Source organism: Rhizopus microsporus (assembly GCF_002708625.1).
Source record: "Rhizopus microsporus ATCC 52813 unplaced genomic scaffold scaffold_4, whole genome shotgun sequence".
Classification (NCBI taxonomy): domain Eukaryota; kingdom Fungi; phylum Mucoromycota; class Mucoromycetes; order Mucorales; family Rhizopodaceae; genus Rhizopus; species Rhizopus microsporus.
In genome coordinates this window covers 1-19992 of record NW_019671919.1, presented here as the reverse complement: position 1 = coordinate 19992, position 19992 = coordinate 1, and the positions used below count along the sequence as shown (strand labels likewise).

The 19992-nt window shown below is 38.2% G+C and overlaps 8 protein-coding genes across 8 annotated transcripts; 5 read left to right on the top strand and 3 right to left on the bottom strand.

The window, feature by feature from the left end:
- Positions 1 to 1174: 1174 nt before the first annotated feature.
- RHIMIDRAFT_275091 (uncharacterized protein) lies at positions 1175 to 1619 on the top strand (the record flags this gene model as incomplete). Its single annotated transcript, XM_023612520.1, has 1 exon — positions 1175 to 1619. A coding segment is annotated over exon 1 (170 nt), but the record flags the coding sequence as incomplete, so codon positions are not given.
- Positions 1620 to 1796: 177 nt separating this feature from the next.
- Positions 1797 to 4211, top strand: RHIMIDRAFT_275090 (DNA polymerase epsilon, subunit B). Its single transcript, XM_023612519.1, has 9 exons — positions 1797 to 2055; positions 2103 to 2557; positions 2603 to 2737; positions 2790 to 2914; positions 2974 to 3028; positions 3080 to 3595; positions 3651 to 3761; positions 3807 to 3940; positions 3994 to 4211. The coding sequence occupies exons 1-9, from the start codon at positions 1878 to 1880 to the stop codon at positions 4010 to 4012; spliced, it is 1728 nt and encodes a 575-aa protein (XP_023468121.1). The 5' UTR covers positions 1797 to 1877; the 3' UTR covers positions 4013 to 4211.
- Positions 4212 to 4746: 535 nt separating this feature from the next.
- On the bottom strand, positions 4747 to 6787 carry RHIMIDRAFT_290155 (SEC7-like protein). The gene is made up of 2 exons (XM_023613710.1): positions 6394 to 6787; positions 4747 to 6335 (listed from the first exon to the last, which is right to left on the bottom strand). The coding sequence occupies exons 1-2, from the start codon at positions 6758 to 6760 to the stop codon at positions 4858 to 4860; spliced, it is 1845 nt and encodes a 614-aa protein (XP_023468120.1). The 5' UTR covers positions 6761 to 6787; the 3' UTR covers positions 4747 to 4857.
- Positions 6788 to 8528: 1741 nt separating this feature from the next.
- Positions 8529 to 11627, top strand: RHIMIDRAFT_249385 (subtilisin-like protein; the record flags this gene model as incomplete). Its single annotated transcript, XM_023610612.1, has 9 exons — positions 8529 to 8873; positions 8922 to 9012; positions 9064 to 9216; positions 9272 to 9333; positions 9386 to 9429; positions 9491 to 9663; positions 9731 to 9883; positions 9935 to 10573; positions 10624 to 11627. The coding sequence occupies 9 exons, from the start codon at positions 8529 to 8531 to the stop codon at positions 11625 to 11627; spliced, it is 2664 nt and encodes an 887-aa protein (XP_023468119.1).
- A 152-nt stretch (positions 11628 to 11779) lies between these two features.
- RHIMIDRAFT_212846 (nucleotide-diphospho-sugar transferase) lies at positions 11780 to 13850 on the top strand. The gene is made up of 3 exons (XM_023607228.1): positions 11780 to 12479; positions 12533 to 12588; positions 12654 to 13850. Exons 1-3 carry the CDS (start codon positions 11855 to 11857, stop codon positions 13473 to 13475), a joined length of 1503 nt encoding a protein of 500 aa, XP_023468118.1. The 5' UTR covers positions 11780 to 11854; the 3' UTR covers positions 13476 to 13850.
- Positions 13837 to 15408, bottom strand: RHIMIDRAFT_275084 (uncharacterized protein). The gene is made up of 2 exons (XM_023612518.1): positions 15113 to 15408; positions 13837 to 15059 (listed from the first exon to the last, which is right to left on the bottom strand). The coding sequence occupies exons 1-2, from the start codon at positions 15315 to 15317 to the stop codon at positions 13939 to 13941; spliced, it is 1326 nt and encodes a 441-aa protein (XP_023468117.1). The 5' UTR covers positions 15318 to 15408; the 3' UTR covers positions 13837 to 13938.
- Positions 15409 to 15878: 470 nt separating this feature from the next.
- On the top strand, positions 15879 to 16911 carry RHIMIDRAFT_235187 (uncharacterized protein; the record flags this gene model as incomplete). Its single annotated transcript, XM_023608314.1, has 4 exons — positions 15879 to 15920; positions 15976 to 16305; positions 16374 to 16877; positions 16903 to 16911. The coding sequence occupies 4 exons, from the start codon at positions 15879 to 15881 to the stop codon at positions 16909 to 16911; spliced, it is 885 nt and encodes a 294-aa protein (XP_023468116.1).
- Positions 16912 to 16960: 49 nt separating this feature from the next.
- Positions 16961 to 18854, bottom strand: RHIMIDRAFT_249381 (uncharacterized protein; the record flags this gene model as incomplete). The annotated part of the gene is made up of 5 exons (XM_023610611.1): positions 16961 to 17889; positions 17945 to 18180; positions 18237 to 18496; positions 18551 to 18642; positions 18695 to 18854. The coding sequence occupies 5 exons, from the start codon at positions 18852 to 18854 to the stop codon at positions 16961 to 16963; spliced, it is 1677 nt and encodes a 558-aa protein (XP_023468115.1).
- Positions 18855 to 19992: the final 1138 nt, after the last annotated feature.

The window sequence follows — 19992 nt, the reverse complement described above, 5'->3', positions numbered from 1 at the left end:
GAATATATTCCGCTTAACTGGACAAATTACAATATACCGGTGAATATCCAAATCGTTATTTCCAGCGAAACCGTTTCCTCTACGGCAATTGCTCTTTGAAAGACAGAAGGTCTTTCTTTTCTTCCCAGATATTCTGTGAAATGTCCAACATGTTCTTACTTGCACTGACATCTCTATTCCAACGTATACAGCAATTTTTACAATCCAGAATACTGTTGTTGTATCTGCCATTCCAAAGCTTCCTTGCTTTCAGGCTCGTTTGCTTACAGTAAATGCATACTTTTGACGTTTTAAACCCATCAATACTGAAAATAACAACTTGAAAGTTTCACGATCTAAGCTTAATTTTTCTCTCAAGTATTGCTGTGGCATCTGATTCATTGCCTTTCATTCTAGCAGTATCTGAATTCTTTATCCCGTCTCCAAATACAACGAGAGGCACATCGACAGAAGGCTTGAATTTGAAGTTTTTCCATCTTGTAGGCTTTTTTTCTGCTATCGCCGTTCATTTATTATCATGTATAGTCTGGCCATTCTTTTTACGCTTTTCCTTCTTCTTTTCTTTTCTTTCTGTTCTTATTTGTATGGTCGATACTAAATGCACCAAAAATACACTAGAAGTTAGACTTATGCAATGTGCGCTGCCTCCAGAAACTTCCTGTGATGTAATCCAACAAAGCTTTTCACCATCTTGATTTGTTTTTTTTTTTTTAATTTTTTTTATTTTTATTTTTCTGTTGTCAGTTCTATCAACAAAGAACCAAGATCATTTGCGTATAATTATGATGACATCGTATTTCATATCAAGGAATAGACATCCGTGCGTTAGATAGCGACTTTAGTAGTGTGAAATTGTAGTAACTGCACATGTAACACCCCAAGGGAAACACCCGTAGCATGTAGTGTTGGCCAGGAATAAATCCACAAGTTAGGTCCCCAACGATATCCCCTTTGACAATATGATGTTGTTGACAAATGAATTAGAATCATAATCAACCACAAGTAAATTCATCAAGCATGTAGATACAAGTTATGTAGTATGCTTTCAAATCATTGACTATAGATACTCTTATTGAAAACGCCTTTTGAACGAGAGCTTGATTTTATCAAATTAAAGGGCCTCATTGACCTATCTTTTTGATAATATAAAACATTGTGCAAGAAATAGCTACTACTTTTCTCTTGATATACCATATATATCAATCATTCAACTTAATGACAGATACAGGTGAAGTACTTTGAAATTCCGTAACAATTGCAGAAAGAAAGATCTAAAGCCGCAGAACACATTTTTTGCAAGAATATGCTTGATTGCAAAGCATGTCCCACATTCAAGCGATAAAAGGCCAAGCTTGGTCAAAGGTTGAAGATTCAGCTAATCTAAAAATACACAATCGAAAAGGAGTAAATATAAGCTTTATTGGCTGTATCTCACCCTTTGACACGATTAACTTTTCAAAAGCCGAGTCACTGAAGAGAGGCGATGTTGAATAGAGAAAGAATTTACACAGCCAAGCCCTAAAAAAGCCAGTGTGGACAAAGAGAGCAAGAAAAAGCGCCTTACAAAAATACAACGGCTTATCACATTATCAACTTGTTAAAGCTGTCATGGAGGTTCTCAACAAACATAAAAACTATGAATTTTTTATTGTCATGAATAATCGCAGAATCTCTCATTCTATTTTTGCTGTGGATGCGATTAACGAAAGAGGATACGAGCCTTTGTTTTCACCCTTCTCCTTTCTTAAATCCCATTGAAGAGTGATGTACTAAAATCAAACTCTTTGATGAAAACCATCGGAGATACACGATTGAACGCGTCTGAATTTAACAATAAAAAATATTCGCGTTACCCTTTTTTTGATTCTTTTATTGACATGCAAATAAATTCCAAAGTTAAAATCAGGAAATTCATTCACAACTTATTCACAAAGAAGTATGGTCTCGTTGTCCAAAGCGATGCAGCAAAATACCTCGAGCAGCTATTGGCTCGAGAACCAGATATTGCAGACACGATTGAGCGAATAGTAAAGACATACAAGAAGAGATATAATGGTATTGTCTTTACATGTACTTGATAAACTTTTTCTTACTTTATTTAGACGAACAAACTCTCATTATTAATAGAGCAGTACTGGAAGAAGTGAATGCGCTGATGCAGACATCAGCCCTTATGACTACAGCCACAACCCCTTTTCAACGTGCAGAAGAAGAAGAAGAAATAAATGAGTCACTGAGAGATATGTCGCTAGGTGATGGTTCGAGTATGATCCTATCACCCAGTGTATCATCCTCCCAGACAACTCAGATATCTCAAGAGACAGTCGACGTAGCACAGCATTTTCATGTGGTGGGTGCTTTCGATATGCCAAAGCTTATATATGACGATTATACCAGAACATTTCGAAAATCTAGAGAACCTTGTAGACTTTTATCTGATCCAAAGTCAAAGGGTGAAATGTTTAGAGAGAGGCTACTGTTGACAAAGCAACGAGTATTGCGAAATGAAATGTTTTGCCCAACCGATATGGCGGGGGACTCATCATCGTTTATTAAGGTACATACATTGTCTGTTATTAGACATATATTCATCTATTATTAGATTACGCCCATCAAAAGCTTGATTGGTCATGATGGAGGTGAATTTGTCCTCTTTGGCATGTTGACACAGATCGAGGAAGGAAAACTGTATTTGGAAGATGATGATGCACATATTGAATTGGATATAAGTAAAACTGTAAGGAAACAACAAATACAATAATCAATAAAAAGGCTCACACCATTATCAGAAATATGAATATGGCTTATTTACAGACGGTATATTTGTACTGGCAGAAGGCATCTATGGGGAAGATCATGTCTTTCATGTTACCGAAATCAGTTTACCGCCTGCAGAAGCACGTAACTTGACAGAGTAAGAATTTATCATATATCTATATAAAAATTCTATTTAATCAACATTTTACTGTATAGTGTTCTATTAAGCCATGTGGATTTCCTTGGGTTACCAAGGCCTCTCATAGATGAAGTAATGTAAATCTATTCAATGTATATATTCCCTTTTTTAACTATATTACAGAGTATACTTAAAGAAGAGGAGCAAACGAACAAGGACATATTCTTTGTTATCATTTCTGATTTACACTTGGATCAACCCAAAGTCATGAATGCTCTACGCACAATATTTGAAGGATACAGCAACCAAGTGCCCTTGGCATTTATATTCATAGGAAACTTTAGCAGCAAACCATTTACATATTCAGCAGCTGAAGCAACAGAGTATAAAGACAACTTCAATGCTTTAGCAGACTTAATATCAGAGTTTGAAACGTTAGCGACACATTCAAACTTTGTGTTTGTACCTGGAGCTAGAGATCCATGGGGAGGAAATGTCTTACCGCAGAGAGGCCTTCCTTCACACTTTGTGACAAGAATTAGACAAAAAGTGAAAAAGGCTCATTTTACAACAAATCCTTGTCGTATTCGATATTGTACGCAGGATATCGTAATATTTAGAGAGGATTTACTTAACAAAATATGGAGAAATACCTTGATACCTACTAATTTGAACGCAGATAACCAGCGCATAAAACATGTAATGATCACATCAACGCCCTTTCTTCATATGTCTCTAATTTTATTTATAATAGCTTGTCAGAACTATCCTTGATCAAGGTCACCTCTGTCCTTTACCTTTATCTGTAAAACCAGTCTATTGGGGATTCGATCATGCACTAAGACTGTTTCCACTCCCTCATGCTGTAAGTAATCATTTTAATGTGAAACGGCAGCTAATATCATAACAGATTATACTTGCGGACAAATGTGAAAACTATGGCATTTCTTATGAAGAAACTCATTGTATAAATCCTGGCAGCTTTCCAAATTCAGAAATGACCTGGAGCGTGTACTTTCCAGCTACAAAAACATCTCAAAAATGGCAAGTACATACTTATAACTTTATAAAGTTAATACTAACATCTATTTCAAAAGCTCGCTATCCAGTCGTTAGTATAAACTGTAAAAATAAACACGTTATGGACATATTAGACTGTATTCACCATCGCATTTAGTAGTTGAGTCTACGGAGGGCTCATAAGTACTGCTTGTTTAAGCAAAACTATTATCAGTTTTAATTTGATACTAAATGAACAAAGAGGGGATGATGGAGATATTACAGAGATAAAACATTGCAATAGCGTGGATATTTTATCAGGAGAGCTATTTAAAGCAGTAAAGCATTTATGGAACCACTTTATGTGTGTTTCTCAGTAATTGATAGTCTTACTTTTCAACTAAAGTATCTCATAAAAGTATATATTTTATAATACACATTATTCATAATCTATGCTCTGCTTATTGGCGTACAATTTATTTTTAGGCAAGATCTTGCTGTAAAAAGGAGAGAATCCTTTTTGCACAGATAGGCATATGCCAGGGAAATAAGCTGTTATTATAGGAGAATGCTAACTTTATTCTTAAAATTACTGTAGACGTTTATTCAGCTTTTTGGTCACTAAGCTAACATTATACGTGCAATAGGCTCTAGATTACAGAATACCTGCCGACATTCCGTAATAAGATTATACACCGACAATCCAGGCGAGTGTTGCAGGAATTTTAAAAAGGGGGAACTGTGAAGTTCTTCGAAAATGGCATTTTTATATCGCGAATATTCTGTAATCGAGAGTCCATTGTATACAAATTTATATAACATTGATATGAACTATAATCTGTACAAAATATGGTACAAGCAATAGTTTATTGTAAATAACGTTATTTACAAGGAGAAGGCTAATATAAACATAAAGTAAATGAGGTACAGATAATAAGGAGAAAAATGGGGGAGAAACATCATCAAGAGGACATAACCTTTTTTTGAAGTTCGAGTGACTTTTCAATGGAATCGCAGTAGTTTTGGTATTTGATAATTTCGTGTAGCAAGTAATGAGACTTGTTTTCCCAATTGATCATCGCACGGGCGCCGCTTTTAGAGTTTGTGCCTGAAAAACGATGTTCTATTCTCGGCTTAAGGTCGCGGTGGGCGTCTAATTCAGTACTTAACTCTTCAACATGTTTGCAAAGTGCTTTAAACTGTGATGTTTCATCAAGCAAACTATGCATCATTGGTGGATTGGGTGGTTGCCATTCATGGATAACGACAGATTCATGCACTCTATCCAAACAATGACCCCATCCATACTCCATAGAGCTAACCCCACTAGCCAAGGGGCCCTTACTTTCACGAGCTGCCCAGTAATTACAAGTAGAGACCCATTCGTGAATCTGATCTGCAGAACCAACTTGGAATAGATGAACAGCGCCATTCGCTTGCTGAACAGCAAAGGCATGCTGGCGTTGGCGACTGTATCCCGAAGGAAGCACATTGGCAAGAGCATGCTTAAGGTCAATGCTACCTATCATTTGAGCACGAGACAACCAATCGCCGCCCCCTACAGCGTCGGTTATGCTACAGTCAGATACTTGTGAAGCAGAATCAGATACAGAAGAAGAACGGCTGGTGAAATTGCGAAGGCGATTAGTACTGCGTCTACGTTGATTCTGGATCTGACTCGATGATTCCAACTTGTACATGCGAATCTCACTACGGTCAATGACCATAAAGCACTCTTTCCAATCACGGTACTTGGCTTTTTGGTTTGCTTTTTCCAATAGATGCTTTCGGATGACAATTCCTTCCTTGTAATAAGGAGCATTACTGGTATATGCATTCGGAAGCTCTGTATGCTGAAGATGAGAAGCAATGGTTTGATACTGAGTAGAAATAGATGATCTTGTGGAGGCAATGGATGGACAATGATTTGTGGATGAAAGACTTGCAGGACGAGTAATAGGGTCTTCTTCACATTGGTTATTCTTCCCCATGAGAGTGCCTACGCTGCGCTTGATAACTATACTCATACGGCTAGTACTACTGCTAGCTGCGACTGAAGCAGATGGGTCGCTGATCTGGTTATTACGAATATTGACGTACATCTGCTTTAAGAGATGAACGATTTCCATATCCCAAGCCTTGGATCCAGGCGGTGGATACGATTCATGGCGTGGTGTACACTCAATGTTGCTATCATTAATACAAGACCGAGAGCTGATACTACTGTGAGTACTTGGTGCACGATAGAGGCTTACTCCACTGGCAAGATGATCGTCATGGAGCCTATCTGAGGCATATGTAGGGGCATTCGACTGGGTGCGAATAGCATTCATGGTGTTTTTAATGAAATCAGTACGAGACATCCTTTTGTGATCACCTTGGACAACATGAAGGTCAGTATTCAAAAGCAAAAGTGAATAAATAATGGAGTAGACAGTGTCTATTGACAGAAGTTATTAACACAATCTATAGCCTCTTTTCTTCCTCTCTGTTCTTACCAATTGTGCCAAAGATACATTGTGGATTGCATTGAAAATATCTATCTGCAAATGCATATAATATACGATCAATCTGCTGTGTTTCTCCTCTGAGGTGAAGCTTGGAGCATAGCATACGGAAAGCTTGTTCAAGTTTAACGCTTTTGAAGTCAAAGTATGCCATATAGTAGGTAAGAATGGCATGACTAGATGCTTCTCCATTACCTATCCATTCGACTATATGGCTCAAGTCATCGTAAACCGTTTCATCATGTTCCCATATACGCCGAGCATATTCAACTTCAGAAGAATTGTTTTGAACGCTCCCATAACAAGAAGAGAAGGAAGACATGTAAAAAGCATAGATTTGAGGAGGTTGATAGCGCATTTCAATATCAGCAATGTGACTGTTGCCATTCCATTAAGGGGCTTTCCTTCCAGTCGTAGAAATGTCGACTTTCTTTTGCTTTTGGAAAATCAAGGGTTTTCGCCCATTCTACGCAAAGTTACTCCGATCATGATTATGCTACGGTCACCCTTACATACTTGTAAGAGATAGAGAATATTGGTATTTTAAAAGTGGTGTACATACTTTAAACTTGAATTTTCAATGCACCCTTAGATTTGCACTTTTTGAAAACAATGCTAGAACCATTCATTGAACAATATATGTGCTACACTTATACATGTGGCATTTTTTTGGGACTCGTCATAGCCATGTATTAGTGATTTGACTTTAAAACATGTCCCTGTTCCTGTCCCTGTCTCTTAAATGGCTTTGTGTTGAATAAGGGAAATGAGTACGAAAGCTTTAAACACTGATCAGCTTCCGTGTAACACGGGATAAAATTTTTTGCATTTGACTAAGCAGGGATCATTTTATTCATATAAATTTGTATCTCGCATTGTTATTCATTATTAAGACAAAAGGGGGAATGTAAACAAGTGCATCAAGTGCTTATTGCAGCGAGCCATTCAAACGGTACTAGCTCAATTTTGGCTATTCTATCACATCATGATTTAGTATTTTCAGTCATACTAAATACAATGTATATTCTAAGCCCTTAGTCATACAAACTAGGATAGTAAACAATATTTTGTTACAACTAGAAAATGATAGACAGAGAGTGAGAAAAAAAAAACAGAAAGAGAGAGATAAAGCAAAGCCTTGTGCTTAGTAGTCATTCAGCCTAGTTTAAAGTAGTTCTGTTAAAGACTTAATTTTCTCCATATGAGGCATAAAGTGATATTTTTGTATTATTTCAAAAAAAAAAAAAAAGATCATCCTATCTCCATGACGACATTACTTTGCTACAGTACCTGTGTGATAGGTGCCGTGGTCGTAGTTGCATAACAACCGAGGATGGTTTCAACGGCGGGCACAATTGGTAGTAGAAATCTCGTGTAACATCTTGAATAATTAAAGATGATGGCTCACTTATTTGTGTACTCGACTAGAATAAACTGAAAACGCATAACCGCGTTTTAGTTTTTACGTGTTGTCATCATATGCTAATAACCTTCGAATTTCATCTAGATGTATATAAATAGTGATGCGGTCTTTGCCTTTTCTCTGTTTCTATATTTATTTCTTTCAGATTCCTTTCGGTCGAGATCGTCACAATAACACAACGCAATGAAAATCATCATGAACGATATGTATTCTATAAAGAATCAAGCCCATAATGTCAAAGAATCAAGAATAAAAAGTTAATATGCCACAAAAAGTATTGTGTAAGATGAAGAACGTGGTTATCGGATAGGTCAACGTATTAAAAAGGACGTCATTTTCAGAGCCAAGAAACAACTAATTAAATCTGGCGTCCATCTTGAAGTATAGTTTTACAATCAATAAAAAGTTGGCTTATGTCAGAAGATGGTCATGATGCCATATAAAGTAAACTAACAAAAGGTATCGTAAACAACAAGTGCTGGTATGGCATTTCCAGATGCTTTTCCTGCTGTTTTTTTTTTTTATTAAGATTTCTGAATTCTAACTTTTTTGAGCATAGAACCACTATCTGAGCGTTAATTTAGCTGTGAAGTATATCCTTTTGTTTCTTTAAACAGACAACTCCCTAGAAGGGTATTATTAGAACATCCATAAATAAGCTTTTTTTCCATTTTGTATTTTTTTGTCTTTTCTTTGTAACAGTATGAAAATATTTTCAAACAATGAAAGTCAAAGCATCATTTGGCTTTTATTATTCTTTACTTTAACCCTTGTCCACGCTTTACCAGAATATGGATACATCTTTGAATTATCGACCTCTTCATCTTCCTTTGTTAAAAAACACCTTGACAACAATATAAAATTACGCTATTTGTATGACTCTGATATATTCAATGGTGTCTCTCTTGAGTTTGCATCAAAGGATGCAGCCAACAGATTCATTCAGCAACATCCAGACATTGTTAACTTTTGGCCTATCATGTCACGTACTCATATCCAAGCAGCAATTAAACATGAACAATTATCCTCCTTTATACCTCAGAATAAGGTAAAGCTTACATGTTGTCTATATCCATTTTTATTGAGTTGATCTTAGGACACTATTCGACAACTGACAAAAGAAAATTATGCCTACAAAAGACTCAAACTGACAGGATCTGGAATCAAGGTAGGTATTATTGATTCTGGTAAGTAACGAATACATCAATCTAACTGTGATCTCACATTGGTTATCATAGGTGTGGATTATACCCATCCTGCCTTGGGCGGTTGCTTTGGAAAAGGATGTAAGGTTGCCTATGGTTACGATCTCGTTGGAAACGACTTTAATGGCACAATACAATCTATTCACCCCGACGATGACCCATTGGATGATTGCCCTTCTAACTCAAGTAAAAAACGGAATGATGCATAATTTGTTTCATAAATTCATTGTTATGTTTTTAGCTTCAGCCACAGGTCACGGGACTTTTGTTGCTGGCATAATTGCAGCAGAGGACAAAAAATATGTAAGGAAATTCTCTTTGTTAATGAGCCCATACATAATGCATCCATTTTTAGGATTGGACAGGAGTTGCTCCAGGTGTAACATTGGGAATGTGGAGGTAAGTCAAAGTGATTGGCAAGGAGAAGCAAGTTTGTTTACTTTTGTGTGTTACTGAATAGAGTTTATTCCTGTAACTATGCCATAGTGCCTGACGATATTCTGATCAAAGCGATGGATATGGCTTATAAGGCTGGTATGGACGTCATCAATCTTTCGCTGGGTTCCTTTGGAGGCTGGGAAGAGACAGTCTTGTCACGAGTGGCTAGTAGCATTGTTTCCAAAGGCGTACATGGTAAACTAAAAAAAAAAAAAGGAAAAAAAAAAAAAGCTATGTGCTCATCTATTTCATTATTGTTCAGTTATTGCCGCCAATGGTAATATTGGATCTTCTGGTATATTCCTGCCTAGTTCTCCTGCAACAGGCAAAGATGTCATTTCTGTGGGATCTATCCAGAACGAGTATGTCCCTGGATACGTGTTAAAAGTGTACGCAAAGCAAACTCTATCTATCTGTAAGTATTTGTTGCATAAATTTTATCCACGTTCTTAACCAATCTGATTAGCGTATCGCACATATGTAAATTCAGCTCTCAAGTTAAATAAGAAACTGCCTATTGCATCTGCTAGTACCCAGTTCAACAAAAAACAGGATGCATGCAGGCCATTGAAAGACAGCAACAGGTTTAGAGATAGTATACTCCTTATTCATCTGGGCGGCTGTAGCCCACTCGACCAAATCAAGCATGCAAAACAAGCAGGTGCTGAAGCTGTCATTTTCTATTCAGACACGGTCAATGCTACGACTGAAGTTCAAGTACTGACATCATCAGTGCTTCCATTAGCATTTATTAACAATGACGAAGGTTATCGTATCTTTTCTGTACTTGACCAGGAAAAGAAAGTCAAAGCGCAATTCACCAACACCCTTGTGGCCCTGTCTGCCCCCTCAAACGATATTCTTCACCAAATGTCTGGATTCTCTACTCTAGGGCCCACAAACGAACTCGAACTCAAACCAGAGATCATGGGAGTAGGTGGAAATGTCTTTTCAACCTTTCCGCAGTACAAGAAATCTTATGGCTTTCTCTCTGGATCTTCAATGGCTGCACCTTTTGTGTCGGGACAAGTAGCCTTATTACTAGAAAAGAAGAAGTTATCACCCAAGGAGACTAAAAATATCTTGATGAATTTTGCTACTCAAGGTAAGCTCACACGAGTACCCGTTCACGTTTTCTTATTAAAACTATTATAGTAAGGCCACCGATCTCCGACTTGCAGTATGGTGATTCTCCTATTCGGCAAGGAGCAGGAGTGGTTGACGTTGCACAGGCCACGCGAGGACTTGGGCTCTTTCATGCTTTACCAACGTACCTGAGCTTCAACGATTCGGCCCACTTTAAGCAGCGTCAGACGATTACGTTTTACAATCATGACCTGCACGCATTGGTCATCGAACTGAGCCATCAGCCTTCTCTTACAGCCACAGGTTATTCCGCTAAAAGTAATGACACACCTTCTGAGCCCGTGGGTTTATATTCCAGAAACCATTCTGTCTCAGCTATTCATTTTTCCAAGAGAACGCTGACCATTCCTCCTGGCCAATCTGCAAGCATCACGGTGCAACTTGAACCGCCGACGGATACGTTTTCGGAATCGACACATGCTATCTATGGTGGATACATCATCGCAAGTGCCAAAGGAGGAATTGAGGCAAGCGTTCCTTATCTTGGCATGATTGGCAACATGAAGGACTTGCCTATTCTTGATCATCTCTCAGCTCATAATTCCTTTGGTTTTCCATTCCCTGCCATTGGTTATCCTTCGGGTAATGCAACTGTCGAGAAGGGTAAACTAGGCCACTTTACGTTACGGAAACAAGGAAATCAAACCACGGGTGGACCGTTCGTTGTGGCTCGACTCTTGACAGGTACTCCTCTACTTCAGATTCAAGTCATCAAGAACAATAAGGTGATAGGTGATGTCCCCTTTGATGACAGTGTTGGCCCTCATCGAACCTGGTTACAAAGAAATACATTAACATTTACAGAGTCATCATATCCATACTATTCCTGGCAGTGGAATGGAAACTACATTCCAAAGGATGCAACCCTCAAAGATACAAATGAGCATGAGAAATCTCAAGTAAAGTCGGGCATTTATCAGTTAAAGATAAGAGCCTTGAAGGTGTTTGGTGATAAAAAGAATAAGCATGACTGGGATGAATGGATCTCTCCTAAATTTATGCTCAAGGTTTAATTTTAGTAAATAAACAAAAATAGAATTCGTGTAGCACAAACAAAAATTTTTTATTATTAAACTGCATTCACTGCACTCACTGCCCTTTTCTTTCCGCGGATGGGCTCTGCTGTGTACAAAAATATATTTAAATACCGACTTTATTTATTTATGGGATACCAAATTAGTTTATAAATAAAAATGAAGTGGTTGATATTTCGTTCTTTTCTCTTCTTCATCACTTCACAATGACCATCTCTTCACTTCTTCCTGTTAACGAAATTGAACTTCAAGCATTAAAAGAACGTTACGATTCAGCTGGTCAAGGCCATGTATTTCAATTCTTTGACACTCTTGAAGTCGAGCAACAAGCTAAATTGATCCAACAACTGCTTGAGCTTGATGTTGAACGATTAAATAACATTTATCGCAAGGCCATTGAAGGTGCTGAAGCCGCTCTTCTCAGTCAAGGTGCCGCACTTGAACCATTACCTGAAGCCATCTTTGATTCTGTCCTCAAGGCTACTCCTGAACAGCTTCGTGAATGGGAAACGATCGGTTTAACACAAATTGCCCAAGGTAAGGTCGCTGTCATTTTGATGGCTGGTGGTCAAGGTACTCGTTTGGGTTCATCCGATCCTAAGGGATGCTACAATATCAACTTGCCTTCCCAAAAGTCCTTGTTCCAGCTTCAAGCTGAACGTATTCTTCGTTTGCAAGAGATTGCTCGTCAATACACCAAACCTGGTGCTGAATGCATCATTCCTTGGTACATCATGACCTCAGGACCTACTCATCAACCTACAGTCAATTTCTTTGAACAACACAACTACTTTGGCCTCAAGAAGGAAAACGTCATCTTTTTCGAACAAGGTAAGAAAGATCAGTTCTTTTTTTTTTATATCTGTGATTAAATTTTTATTTAGGCACTCTTCCTTGCTTAACAATGGACGGTAAGATCATCTTGGAGGCAAAGGACAAGGTAAGACTCTTCGTTGACGCAGATGGGCTGAACCTTATTTCTAACTTTATTTTTGAAAATAAAAGGTGGCTATTGCCCCTGATGGTAACGGAGGTATCTATGCTGCTGTTGTCAATAGAGGTGTCATCAACTCATTAAAGGAACGTGGCATTCTCTACTCTCACTGTTACTGTGTCGATAACTGTTTGGCCCGTGTTGCCGACCCTGTCTTTATCGGCTACTCCGTTTCAAAGGGAACCGACTGTGGTGTCAAGGTCGTCAGCAAGGCCGCCCCTGAGGAACCTGTGGGTGTTGTCTGTGTCCGTGACGGCAAGTATGGTGTTGTCGAGTATTCCGAAATCTCACAAGAGATCTCTGAAAAGCGCAGAGATGATGGCTCACTTGCCTTTGGCGCAGCCAATATTGCCAATCACTTTTTCTCAACTGAATTTTTGGAACGTGTGCCTACCTTTGCCGATCAACTCGAATACCACATTGCCAAGAAGAAGATCAAGTATGTCGATTTGGAAACAGGTGAAGTTGTCGTGCCCAAGTCTAATAGTGGCATGAAGCTCGAATGCTTTGTTTTTGATGTATTCCCTTATGCTCAACATTTCAGTGTGCTCGAAGTCGATCGTAAAGAAGAGTTCTCTCCCTTAAAGAATGCTCCTGGATCAGGCGCAGACTGTCCTGAAACTTCCCGAAGAGATATTGTTGCACAACACGTGCGCTTTATTGAATCTGCTGGCGGAAAAGTCGTGCACGATGGTGATTTCGAAAAGCTGGAGTTCGAGATTTCTCCTTGGGTCTCTTATTCAGGTGAAGGTCTTGCTGAATATGTAGCTGGAAAGACAATCAGCACACCTGCTGTTATTGAAACCAAGGCTGATTTGATCCGTTTTACCTAAATACCCCTCGAAAAATACTGCTTTTTCGAATATTTGATACAAATTGCTCTTCATAGTTACTACTTAACGCAACTTCTTTATAAAGCTCTTCTACTTGAAATTTCCAAGAATTGTTAACTGCATTAGGTCTTACATTTTGCAAAGTTTCTGTTGATATCTTCAGCTTTTCAACCATATCTACATGTTCATATTGCAACCCTTCATTTCTTAATACTTTAGTATAAATTGGACCTTTAAATAGAAAGGCGCTAAGGTTTCTTTTTTACAAACATTTATACTCTTCACCTCTCTCAACATCATATTTAGTACATCGCTTTAGAAGCACATGCTTGCAAATTCTGTTTCAGTATTATATCATGTCATTTTATTAAGTATAAAGTGTAGGCAATAATTTTTATAATGCAATTAATACAAGGTGTATATAATATGTAGATGTGTGTATAATATGTAAATGTGTATGTGATTATCGCTTATATTCAATGTCTTCATAAGATGGAGGTGGAGTCGAGTTATCATATTGATGGTAATATACATCGGAAGTCTCATGTTGTTCACTCCTGAGCTTCATCCAGTCCCTTTTGCTACATTTGCTCTTCTTTTTATATTCAAGATAACAGGGGCAGATGAAGAATCCTGATGGTTTACAAGGTTCGTCTTCTTCATCAATCAAGGGGGATAAAACGGCTTCTTCATAGGTTGGTAGGGTATTATAATCTTCTTTTAGTCTACAGTCAAGGATAGTAATAGGCGTATCTAATCTAATATGGGTACGTGCAGTGTCTTGACCATCAAAGGCAGGGGAAGTAAGTTCTATATGGATCTTGAGTGTATGGCTGATATGAATCTCACTATAAGTCGAATCATGACTGAGATGAACGCAGGATGGCAAGGTAAAGATCAGTCGATTCTGAAAAGGTCCATCATCCAAAGAGATATGTGCGTTCTTCACGCCTAATGCTCGATGAATTTCCTTCAATGACAGCTGAGAAACGATGCCATGTGTCAGTGTTGGATCGATCAAGCTCGTGACTGAGGATAGTGTCACCTTGAAATCATGTAATTCGACACGACGGGCCTGGAACTCGGGCAGTTTATAGACTCGCTTTTCGGTCAAGAGAACCGAAATGGATTCAATACAGACATGTTTGATATTGGGTGAAATGGAGATGCTGATGGGGAATTGAGTACCGGATGAGCAACTGGATTTTTCAATACAGATGGACGCATCGCAGACGTCTAATCTTCGTTCGGACGTGATTGAGGTGGATGGAAGCGAGTTGGCTGTGAGTGCAGCATCAGACCAATGTGGTGTACGCAAGAGAAGAATATCTCGTCTAGCTCGAAGCTTAGTTGCAGCCACGCCTACTCGATGAATAGTGGCTGTCAAATAATAAAAGACCTTGCCGAGTTCATCTTCGATGGTCTCTACCAGCTGATTGGAGATTAAAAATTGAAAAGGCCAGCGGTGAAGGCCAGCGTCTAGAACACCTTCTGATTTAGGATTTTCAGGGAATGATTGTAAAATGACGTTTTGTTCATGAATGATCTTTTCATGATATACTTTAGAACCTCTTGATCCAATGCCTATATGTGTGTATTCTATTAGTATATTGTCTTTATATTATCTTTAATTTTACCTTCCGGCCATAACATATATGATTTTCCAACAAATCGAATGACAACTTGTGATGCAAGTGTTGGTTTAGTCAAGACAACGCTAACTTCCCCTTGAAGTACTTGTGTCGAACGATCATGTGCAGTGCCTCTAAGATAAATGACAGGTTCTGCTAGATCAATTGTAAGCTGCTTTGCTCCCGTAAAGAAGGGTACAATGGAAGGCATTTCTGGGAGAAAGAGAAAAAAAAAAGGGCGAGTCCAAGGAGGGGGGTTATTTTATAAGTCAGAGTGAAATTTTTTCGTATGACAAATGCGTGGAACCATGATTGGAAGAGGTTTTACCTTTGTATTCAATCCCCCGCACAATCAACGGAAACTTAGGAAATCTGTGTCACGGTCCCTTTTTTGTAACATGGACCATTGAACTAGAATAACTTACCAGCCGAAAAATCGGCAGATGTCCCTGGAATTAAGGATGGTCACATGGTAAGTAAATATTAGATAATCATGTACAATGATGATGCAAGAGATGAACTATACGTATCATTTTAGCAAAAAGGAGCCTTATTAATAAAAAGGCTGCTTTAATACAGTTCTTTCTAAAGCAAATACCACACATAGTTCAATCATTTATAATACAAAATATACAAAATACGACATCTTATAGTGAAATACGTCAGCTTCTTCTTGGATCCATAAGCAATGGAAAAAGGTGCGGTGTTGTAAACTATTGTTTGCATAAAGATTACAGCCACTTCGTATTTTTTTTTTTCTTCTAAGAGTAAAATGTCCAATAAAAAAGAAATCAGTAATGTCAGCGCTACTACTGTAAGAAGAAGCTTCATTTCGACATTATACACAAGATACTCATTCATCTTTCTAGGCCATCGATTTAAAAGCTGAATTGGCTCAGCAAACTGAGAGATTCGAAAAGACGAGAGCAAGTGAAGGAAAGCTTAGCGCAGCGAAAAGACCAGAACAAAAAAAGACAGTTTGGACAAAGCAAAACAAAGGCGTTGATGCAAGAAATGCCAAAGACAAATACATTGAAGAAGTTGAGAGTAATGTGCTGGCAAGAAGTAGAGAACAATTAGAAAAAAAGGCCAAGATCTATGAAGCCATGCGATCAGGACATATACAGCAAGAATATAGTGAATATGACGACGACGAAAAGGCACCGCTTATTGATTTCGACAAGAAGTATTTACAGGAAGTAAAAATATCATTTTATGAATTCATGTTTTTGTAATATTGAACTAAGTTTCCATATGTCATGATTAGCGTCAATTAGAGGAAATACGAGAAGAAACAGAGAGAAAATTAAAAAAGAGACGACAAGAGAAAGAGGCAGAAGATGTGGATGATCCCTGGGTGGAATATGAGGATGAGTTTGGTAGAACTCGAACAGTACGCCAAAGTCAGTTACCAAAATTATTACCTGAAGAAAAACCCAAATCTAAAGAAGATGACTATATACCACGATATGATTATGAAATTGGCGATGAGCTTGCAGATATATCACATATTAATCATTACGATGCAGATGCGGAAATTAGAACAAAGGGTGTTGGCTTTTATAGATTCTCAAAAGATGAAGAGGAGCGTGAAGAACAGATGGCTAAACTGAATAAACTTCGACAAGAAACAGAAAACGCACGTAAATCAGCCATATCTGCAGCCGCTAAACGACAGCAAATGATGGCAAGAAATGCAGAAAAAATCCGTGCTAGAAAAGCTGCTTTACAAGCTAGAAAGCAGCATCCTCTGAAACAAGAACCAAACAATGTTAGCATGCCTGATATTAATGAAGAAAGTGTAGCCTCTTTTTTACAATCAATGCGAAAGCAGGTAGAATAAATATTTTCATTTTACTTCAAATAGCAAGTGTATGTTTTAAGTAAAGTACGCGGTGCATATTCCTTTTTGTTTTCATATTCATCCTCTAATACAAATAGTGCATCTCGAACTGTCACCTTTCTTACTCCTTGTTCGCCAAAGAAACGATGTTGAGGTCGGCCAATAGTCGAAGGAGGCAAAAAGAGACCATCTCTAAATGCTTTTGATTTTTTTACTGCTGGCATATCAGGGCCTGAGCCTGATTTTCGTCTTTTTGGTCTGCCTCTTCCCCTTGGTTGATCATCTGCATCCTGAGGTGACATTGGACTACTAGTTGTAGGATGCTGAAACAAAGTTGGACTCTGAATTTGTCCACCTGTTGGTGATGGAGCGTTTGTAGGCGTTGCTGATGTTGAAGAAGGGGGTAGATTATTAGGTGGTGATGAAGCTGGAGGCTTTGAAGGAGTAAATGGAGGCATATCTTTTGTCCCTCCAGCTAAACCTGTCAACATCCAACTCTTCTTTACACCGCCTGCAATCATCAGGGCTGTTTCGTTTGTGCTCTTATTACGCACATCATCACTCATATATCTTGCACTAACGCCACCTTGATCCTTCTTCTTTTTCTTCTTTGGCTTGTCATCATCTCCTCCTTCTTTATCATCGTCACCCATTTGTGACCTTCGTTCTCTTTCAGAAATATACTCTCTTCTTCGTCTTTCTTCCTCACGCTCTACTCTTTCAATAGCCAAAAGTTGCTTTTTAATATCCTGTACGTCTACGATTTTATATGGGTAACGACCGGCTTCGTCTGGCGGTGGCTGTGTAAATGTTTGTGAATCCATTCTGTATTTTGATGCTTCAATCATGTCCTTTATCAGCTTCTGTATGCGCTCTTGTGTGGCCAAAGCAATCATTGAATAGACTTCAGGCTGTACATTGACAGTATCTAAAGATGCAGCTGAGCATACTTGAGTTAGTAATACTTTTACGAATAGCAGCTTATCATTTCCTACATATTTTTGCTATTAAGCCTTTCAAAATATCCAGGTTCATAAAATCTTGCACAATTGAAATTTGCTCTCCATCCGTTTCGTTCTTTATTGCTGGATCAATAGTATCAGGCTGCATTCCCATATGCTGATGATCCATTGTAGATGGTGGAGCTGTATTTGATCTATAGATGGGTACTGGTTGTTGTTGTTGCTGTTGCTGTTGGATGGGTATATCAGCTCTTTTCAGCTGTGGTTGACTATGACAAGATTTAGTTAGCTTAAGTTACAACAATGCTAGTCAGAATGACATTACAGAATTGCTCGTTGATGAGTATCCTCAGATCGTAACTGTGAGCCACTCATTGTTCGTTTAAGAGCATTATAGTCCAATTGTTGCTGTTGCTGCTGTTGCTGCTGCTGTTGTTGTTGCGATGTTTGCGGTTGTATAGATACCGGCCTTGGCATCATGGGTTGTACTGGCTTGTTCTTCAAGTTTTCGAGCTGCTGATACTGTTGCTGATCCAGCAATAATCTTGCCTGTGCTAGGAATTGATTTGCAGTAACTGAATTGCTCTGCAAATGAAGAGGCGTTAATCAAATGCAAATAGGGTCTGTTCACTCATTTACTTGTAGCTTCTTGAATAATTCAATAAATCTTTCTTTTCTTTCTGGTGTTAACTGCGAGGTAAGGTTATCAAATAAAGTCATGGAAGATGATCCTGTTTGAGATGACTTTTAGTACGCTGATCTTTACTTTCCTGTTAATATTACCTCCTGCTGCTGGAGGCCGAGGTTGTGATGTCATGGCAGGATTCATTAACCCTTGGGGTGCAATTACTCTAGACTGTTGTTCTGACACTGAAGGCACAGCTTGTTGCTGTTGTTGCTGCTGTTGCTGCTGCTGCTGTTGTTGTTGTTGTTCAGGCCCCATGGTTATTAATATATATTTTTTAAAAAAAAAGAAAAATTGGCTTATGCAGAAATAAGAGCGTCCTAACAAATTTTAGACACTGTACCCGGCCAGCTAAAATCAGGCGAATGACGTCGATTCTAATATCCGACACTTAAGGCTGACGCGTCTTCGTGTCTCTTCTTTTTATTCATATTTCTTTTCGTTGCTGAAAGCTCTTATTTCATCGTTATGGCACAGCTTTGTAGATATATTCTGCTTGAGAATTTGTTTTTGTCCCGAGTACCTTGTTATTAGTAGGCAGAATTGCTTTGGTTTGTCCAATAGGGTTTTGGGCGAATATGCTTACACAATAGTCAGTCTCAACTTGATCTTTGCTTTTTATGTTAGCATATTGCCTATTGGCATTCTTAAGCTTATCATTAATTTGATTTCTGAACGGAAGAACAAATCCACTTTAGCCTGCATTAATAAACTGTCGTGGAAAAGATGTTAAAAACTACTTTTCATACTTTTGAAGAAAAAATACATTTACGCACTAGACTTTGGACGTTTGTTCATATTGAGATACTAAGAATTTTTCAGAGCAGTATTCCATTAGCACTGTAGCTCAAGGCAGTATAAATTAGGAAAAATAGGTCCGTGCCTTTACTAAAAAGGCATGAAGGTGAGTGTGTTCTCTTGTTGAGCCTGTTTTAGTCATGGTAGACGAAACTCTCACCCCCTTCTCTTTGTATGCAGGATCAACTCCAGTGTATACTACATGTCATCTTTACCTTAAAAGGCATTATTTTTCTGTATGCAGAGTGTTATGCATACTAACCAAACAAGTTCTTTCAGGTCTTTTTTTGTTCATTTCGAAAATGCGAGCTTATGAAGCATTCAACTCGTTCAAAAAAGTGATCATCCATTATAAACAAGGTAAAATAACCATTTGCCCGTAAATTAACCGAAATTATAAAGGCAATAGTCATAAAATACGCTTCTTTTTTAATCATCACCTTTTCTCGGGGGTTGCTTGAAAATATATATGCAGCTGGTACAAGCAGTGTTTATGGTTAAATTGAATTATGCATTAGTAATAATAAAAGAATAGGAGGCTATGCTTTGTTTTGGGGCTTTCATCACATTATCAATTTACCCTCTGTGAGTCTATGCT

Bases quoted from the DNA above. Each gene is read 5' to 3' on its own strand.
- RHIMIDRAFT_275084 (XM_023612518.1), bottom strand. From the start codon at position 15,317: ATGCCTTCCATTGTACCCTTCTTTACGGGAGCAAAGCAGCTTACAATT. The intron at 15,060-15,112 runs GTAAAATTAAAG...ACACACATATAG, and splicing joins ATATATGTTATGGCCGGAAG to GCATTGGATCAAGAGGTTCT.
- RHIMIDRAFT_275090 (XM_023612519.1), top strand. From the start codon at position 1,878: ATGCAAATAAATTCCAAAGTTAAAATCAGGAAATTCATTCACAACTTA. The intron at 2,558-2,602 runs GTACATACATTG...ATCTATTATTAG, and splicing joins ACTCATCATCGTTTATTAAG to ATTACGCCCATCAAAAGCTT. The intron at 2,738-2,789 runs GTAAGGAAACAA...CACCATTATCAG, and splicing joins AATTGGATATAAGTAAAACT to AAATATGAATATGGCTTATT.
- RHIMIDRAFT_290155 (XM_023613710.1), bottom strand. From the start codon at position 6,760: ATGCGCTATCAACCTCCTCAAATCTATGCTTTTTACATGTCTTCCTTC. The intron at 6,336-6,393 runs GTAAGAACAGAG...TTCTGTCAATAG, and splicing joins ATGTATCTTTGGCACAATTG to ACACTGTCTACTCCATTATT.
- RHIMIDRAFT_212846 (XM_023607228.1), top strand. From the start codon at position 11,855: ATGACCATCTCTTCACTTCTTCCTGTTAACGAAATTGAACTTCAAGCA. The intron at 12,480-12,532 runs GTAAGAAAGATC...ATTTTTATTTAG, and splicing joins CGTCATCTTTTTCGAACAAG to GCACTCTTCCTTGCTTAACA. The intron at 12,589-12,653 runs GTAAGACTCTTC...TGAAAATAAAAG, and splicing joins TCTTGGAGGCAAAGGACAAG to GTGGCTATTGCCCCTGATGG.